Consider the following 7,228-nt stretch of genomic DNA (forward strand, 5'->3'; position numbering starts at 1 on the left):
ATGCGTCAAGAACAAGCTGAGTTTCGGAAAGGAATGTCTTGCAGAGACCACATCTTCACTTTGAGACAGATCCTGGAACAGAGCAAGGAGTGGAACTCAACAGTATATGTCAACTTCATCGACTTTGAAAAAGCCTTTGACAGTATTCAAAGGGAATCGCTCTGGCGGATACTCAGACACTATTGCATACTCTCCAAACTTGTTAACATCATCAGGCTGTCATATACAGATTTCTGTTCTCAACTTATAAATGGCAACCTTCTTAGTGACCCTTTCAATATAAACACTGGGGTAAAACAATGGTGTATTCTTTCACCATTCTTGTTCATAATTGGGATAGACTGGATCATGAAGAATATGGAACAATCAGGAAGAAGAGGGATCCAGTGGACTTTCACAAGCATGCTCGAAGACCTGGATTTCGCAGACGACATCTGTTTACTTTCTCACCGTCATATAGACATACAGGCCAAGACACGAGACCTAGCAACCACTGCAGAGAAGATTGGACTTAAGATTAACATTCCTAAGACTAAACTCATGAGAATGAACACCAAGTCCAACGAATCCATCATCCTTCATGGTGACAAAGTTACAGAAATTGATGACTTCACCTACCTTGGCTTAAGATGACAGCCGATGGAAACAGAAATCCACTCAAGAATCTCCAAGGCAAGCCAGACCTTTGCATCACTCCGAAACATCTGGAAAGCAACCAGGATTAGATTGAAGACAAAGATACACCTTTTTAAAAGCACTGTCTTAAGCACTCTACTGTATGGAGCAGAATCTTGGAAAATGACCAAGACCATCGTTCAGAAGTTGGAGGTCTTTCAAAATCGGTGCCTTCGCAGGATTCTGAATATCTTCTGGCCCAACATCATAACCAACGAAGAACTCCATAAACAAACCTTCACACAGTCATTGGTATCGGAGATCAAGTGCCGAAGATGGCGCTGGATTGGCCATGTCATCAGAATGCCCCAAACAGCCCCACCAAGAGTGGCACTCCGATGGACCCCTCCTGGAAAAAGGAAACGAGGAAGACCGAAAGAAACATGGAGGACGACAGTAGAAAAGGAAATCCGAGAGAGCAGTCTGAGCTAGGGGGTGCTGGAGAAGCTGGCAAAAGACAGGCAGCAGTGGCGATCTCTGGTTACAGCCTTATGTGCTTCTAGCACTGTCACGGCGATTCTATAATTCCCGTAACTGAATAAAACACGATTATCAAAATATCTCTCCTAACTGTATATCTATTAGATCTCTCTGTAACAGGCTGTTAAACCCTAGTATGGCTCGTCTAGGTATGATCAGAGATACGATCTTATATAAAGTATATATTATTATAGCACGTTTAGCTCACTAGAAACACAACAAAACACAATACACTTTGGAATCTGTATTATCCTACGCTGACAAATGTACAGCCGTAGTAGTTAATTAATAACAGCAATAATAACAACCCAGAACTGATCACTTAATTAGTTAATCTCTAGGGGTCTAGTTACACAATATGCGAATCACTTCACTGTTACACCACACCCACACGTGTGATAATTGAGAAACGCTTCCAGGAGAAGTTAATTAATAAAGGAATTACAACACCATTCCTAACTGGTTAATTTTTAATTAACCCTACTACTCGTTCAGTAACGTGTGATAATTTAGAAACGCTTCCAGGGGAACTTAATTAATAAAGGAATTACAGCTCTATTCCTAACGGGTTAATTTTTAATTAACCCTTAACTACTCTTTCAGTAATCTTGCAACACAGAATTAATACTGGTACCTATCACAATAAAGACAATAACCTACAGTTTACCTAGGTCGTCTAGGATGACTGGCTAAGCTTTATATTACCAAATACTCGTATGATGTTAGAACAAAAAGTCTACGATTTACTTCGTCAGATGACCGAAGACACTGTCTAAAGAATATTGGTATAATACAGTATCAAAATATTTAAAGTCACATCAATCACATCAAGTTTATACACTGAGCAGAAATAAAAATATTTACCAAAGTCCAACGGACTACGTTCCCTGAGGGCCGTCCTTTTCGTTCTCCTCGATATCTCTAAAACACTAGCTATTTATTATAAATCAGGATTTTGCCTGGGGGTACAAGGCGGTACCTCACGTATCATCTCATATTCTACCTCTACTAGAGTCGGTATATTTCTCTCTGATCGTCAGTCTGGCTGTCGCCAACCGCGAGCAATCTCCTGGCCATAAACAGCACTACCGGAGATATTACGTAACTACTAGCCACATGGCCTCCGCACCTCGCTGGGTGTGTATTAGGCGTACCGATCGAGGACCGTCGCGCAGAAGTATTACGTATTGCCCAGCTAGCTAAGTGCAATTAAACTGCACACGGCCCTCTAACACAATTAAAATCGCCACAGGCGAAAACAAATTAAGAGTATGTACCGTCACAAGCACGAAGGGGATTAAGTAAGTAAGTTCGAACAAGGTGAATTATTCATTGTTTTGTAACCTAAGGCCCTTATGGGCAGTAGAGCCAACATAACTGGATCGACAGACGTGTCAATGTAAGTGACATGAAAATCTTCAATTTATGGCTGACAAGTTAAAACAATTTAATGATATTCCAATCAGCCATGTTGAGGTGCTGGCAAACCACATTGTTTGTGATGTAACCTCTAAAGCATGTGCGTATGGCACGTGTGAAGACTGCAAACTAACACTGTATCCAACTGCATCTGGGGGATTAGACTGAAGTCTAATACTTGCAGTGGACATTGAAGAAGGTTCCACGTGTTAGCAAATCTCATTATCTGGGGAATCTTCTTCTGCTGAAACTGTAAATGTAACCATAAAGGAAGCAGTGATTTCTAACCTTGACAAACTGCAGGATGATTTTCAATAATAAAAAATATTAATAAAAAAAACATTTTCAACACAAAGTCAGTACAGAATTTACATAAGTATGACGAAACAACTTGAAACTAAATATTGCATGTTGCACATTGACATCAGTGAAACTTTCTCTTGTAAATATGCCCGTGAAATCCAATCTGTATACTTTGGAGGTTCTCATCAGCAAGCCTCTCTTCATACGTGTTGTGTATGTTGGTGATGAGATAATGCCATTCTGTTCCATATTCCCTTCAAAGCAACACGACCCTCCAGCCTTGTTTGGGCTCTCGTGAAACCCATACTTGAAATGATTAGAGTGAAGTATCCTTAAGTACTTTGCAAGTGTTCAATGATAGACCTGCAACTCAACATAAACAAAGAGGTAACTTCATTATCTTTCTTCTGTCCCTTCACAATGGGATTCAGTGCAGTTTCTTGGCACTTGTTTTAAGCTTCCCATGGGAAGGGTGCTCCAGATGGTGTTGGTGGTACACTGAAACGAACAGCTGACATATTGGTAAGACTTGGAACAGACATATATGATGCAAAATCATTGTACGCTGAACTGTCATCTCATTATTTTTAATGAATGTTCTACAGTTGAGGAGAACAATCATGACAGTGCTCACATAGGTGATTTGCCGACAATAAAAGGAACAATGAAGATTCACCAGGTCATTTCTCTTGTCCCAGGTAAGTTGTAATGTAGAGGTGTAAGCTGTATGTGCAAAGTATTTTGGATTGTCCATATTATCAAATTAACGATTTCACTGTTCTGACCTTCTGCCGGCACATACCATGAACATATCTAACACGTACTCTGCATCAAATGCACAAACTTCAGGCACATCTTTTCATGGTAATTGCACAATTACGTCTCTTGACAGACCAGACATCACCAATAACAACCATGTAGATAAGTACTGTGTTCTGACATATGACCTTAAGCCATAAGTTATTGAAGAAAGTGATGTCCAAGTAAAATGTATGGCTAGCGTAGGCCAAAATAGATTCCTATGGCCAACTTTGATTTTAGTTGGTATCCCGAGGATGACATTCTTTGTATCATCCCAAAGCGACAGCCAGCCAACAGAAGACATTTTATGATTCTGTCTGACATTTGGGAACTAACTGAAAACAAATTAAGAGTTGAACTAGTTTGTACTAACATCATGTCTCATGTTAACAATAATAAGTATTCCAAATTAATTGAAATATGAATAATACATCACAAATCACATACATTCTACCCTTGCTGCCTATCTGGGTATGATTCAGGCACACCTCTGCATGTATATCCTGGAATAAATACAGTAGTTCCGACATTGACTTATCTTTGCCACTCACTCGTATTACTTAAACTTGTGATATATATTTGAATAATGCCTACTTGTTTAACAGTATAGTCTTCCTGTGCAGAAGACGTTTGTTTTGTTTAACGATACCACTAGAATACGTTGATTTATTAATCATCAGCTATTGGATGTCAGGTGTAAGACATTTACATACCGTTACAACATAAATATTATGGTGTTTTATCGCTTTGTTTATATAGTCAATATAATTATGTTTTAAATGCCTTGGATCACTGTTTGCAAGTAAATGCATTTATGAACATTAGATTGTGTTGTGGTAATTGTGTTTATTATTGAGCTTTAAAACCTGTTTGATTAATGTTGCAGATCTGATGTATTGACAATTTATTTTTGAAATGATAAAAACAAATAAGTGTAAAATATAAGAAAAAATAGCCACCTCCAAAATGTCAGACCTGCAACTTTAATATCAAACATACATACAATTTTAAGGTTAATAACATTTCAAACTGTCTGTAATATAATTTGTTTTAACTGAAATGTTTTCATAGTTAATTTATTCGTGAAAAAAAATTGTTAAGTTTTTGTCATTGGTGTTACTTATTGTCATTTGTGTTACTTTTTGTGTCATTGGTGTTATGGGTGGTTTTAAATAGTGCAACGCAGGAAAGGATCTTTTATATGCACTATCCAACAGACAGGGTAGTACATACCACGGCCTTTGATATACCAGGCGTGGTGAACTGGCTGGAACGTGAAATAGCCCAATGGGCCCACCGACGGAGATCGATCCCAGACCGACCGCACATCGAGCGAGCGCTTTAGCACTGGGCTACGTCCCGCCCCTATTTTGTTGGGTAGGTTTACCCAGCCATGTTGGTATTAAGAGTAACGAAAAGGCAGATGTTGCTGCCAAGTCTGCTTTGAACTTGCCCGTGTCCATGTTGGTGTCCCCTACAGTGCTTTTAAATTTCATATTAACCAATATATATATCGTTTCGACTTGGCAAGATGATTGGGACGGTGCGGTTGCGAACAAGCTTCAATCTGTCAGGGCAGCCATGGGAGAGTGGCAGTCATCCAACAGGTGCAGGAAGGATGAAGTAGTCTTGTACCGTACTCATATATCTGGCAACAGAAATGTTTTGGAATCTTTCAAATTCCATCCAGAATTAATTGTAGTTTTTAAAACACATCTATACAAAGTTTAAAAATATACTTACCTTGATTTTATGTATTGTATTATTGTTCAGGGGGAGGGTGACAGCACAGACCATTCGAAACCGGTTGCGCGCTGCACGACTTCGTGCCAGACGACCTTACGTTGGACCCATTTTGACGGCAAATCATCATCTTCAGCATTTACACTGGGCACGGAGACATGTGAGATTCACTCAAAGACAGTGGAATAGCCAGAGCTCCTTCCATTTCTTCGCGCACATGGATCAGGACTAACGTTTCAGCATGACAATGCTACGTCCACACAGCAGCCGTGATACGAAACTTCTTACGTAATGCCGGTGTGAATGTCATGGAATGGCCGTCCCGCTCACCAGACTTAAATCCTATCGAGCACATTTGGGATGAACTTGGCAGACAACTTCAAAACATCAGGAACCCACCCCAGAATCTCCGAGAGCTTGGGATGGCGCTTGTACAGCAATGGCGTCAACTTCCGGTGCGGGTGTTTACACAACTCCTACGGTCTATGAGAAGACGTTGCAGAGCTGTAGTGGAAGTTCGAGGTGGTCACACACGTTACTGACTGTAATCGACTTACTAATCTGTCGATCGCTTGTTATTTTGGAAAATAATACCCCATGACGTCATGATGCTTAGGCTACTGCTAAAATAAAGTAATGTTAACTCCCACGGTTTTGTTGTTGTGTCGTTTATACTCAAAGGATACTATAATCGAAAACTCTTGTTCTTAAACTTCTATTAATTTATCCCTGTGCTATATGTATTCCAAGTCAAGTTTCTTTTTTGTTTCAGTATATATAATTTGCTTTGAGCTGGGAGGGGTTTTGACCCACTCCACTCCACTCCACCGCCACCCCCCCCCCCCACAACCCCTGCATACACGATACATATCTGTATTCGTAAGTGATTTGTGTGAAAGAGACATCTGTAGTTCATTCATTAGGAAGGAAATGCTTTCCCAGAAGCTAATATACTTGTATGTGGATTCTGTTGGTTGGTATGTTTGTCTATATTATGTCGAAAACAAACAATATATTAAATCTTGATTCAAGGTCAAAATACACAATGTTCAGAAGCTTTTAATAATGCATTTCTCTACAAAGTAATCAATGCCTTTAAAAAAAAAAAAAAATCCGGTAACATTCCAAAACAATTAGGTAATGGACAGGGTTTGTGGGGTTTTGTGGGGAGTGGTTCATGTTTTTGGTTTTTTACTACATTCACCCTATGAATACATGTAAAAATGTTATATATGTTCTTTTTTCCCCCTAAATATTAATTTTAAAAACTAAGATGAGAGAAACATAAGAAAAAAAAAAGAGTTCGGTTTTTGGAACGACATTTTATTTTTTAATTAAAGAATTGTCAACACCTTAAAGGAAGGGACAATTAAGGCATTTGGCCTGGTATGCATATTCAACGATATATAACGCACATTATTGTTTAATATCAACAAGTATAATCGTATAGTTAATTAATAAAACGCTTAAATGTGACGGCTATTATATATAACGGGCGCAGCCATTTTGTACCATTCCAGTGAATACGCCCTCTGGCGAGCTGGTGGTTACGTAATACCTAACGTGTCACGTCAGGAATTAGTCTTCGAAATTAAGAAACAAAACATACCTGATTTTTGCGGATGCATCGCAATGTTCTGTAATAATATCCATCCCAGTAAGCCGGCAACAAGTACATATATTATTTTTCAATACAAAATGAGCCACCATTGTCAGTGTTGAAATATCTATTATGTTTTGTACATAAATTAACCCACGTACTGAAATAATAATCGGAGTGTGTTCTTGGTTAATTGGTCTTTTCTTT

The 7,228-nt window shown here is 39.0% G+C and overlaps 1 protein-coding gene across 1 annotated transcript; it reads left to right on the forward strand.

Annotated features, from left to right (window-relative positions):
• Positions 1-633, forward strand: LOC121368594. Its single transcript, XM_041493333.1, has one exon. The coding sequence runs from the start codon at positions 1-3 to the stop codon at positions 631-633; it is 633 nt and encodes a 210-aa protein (XP_041349267.1).
• Positions 634-7,228: the final 6,595 nt, after the last annotated feature.

Source organism: Gigantopelta aegis, chromosome 3 (genome assembly GCF_016097555.1).
Source record: "Gigantopelta aegis isolate Gae_Host chromosome 3, Gae_host_genome, whole genome shotgun sequence".
NCBI lineage: Eukaryota > Metazoa > Mollusca > Gastropoda > Neomphalida > Peltospiridae > Gigantopelta > Gigantopelta aegis.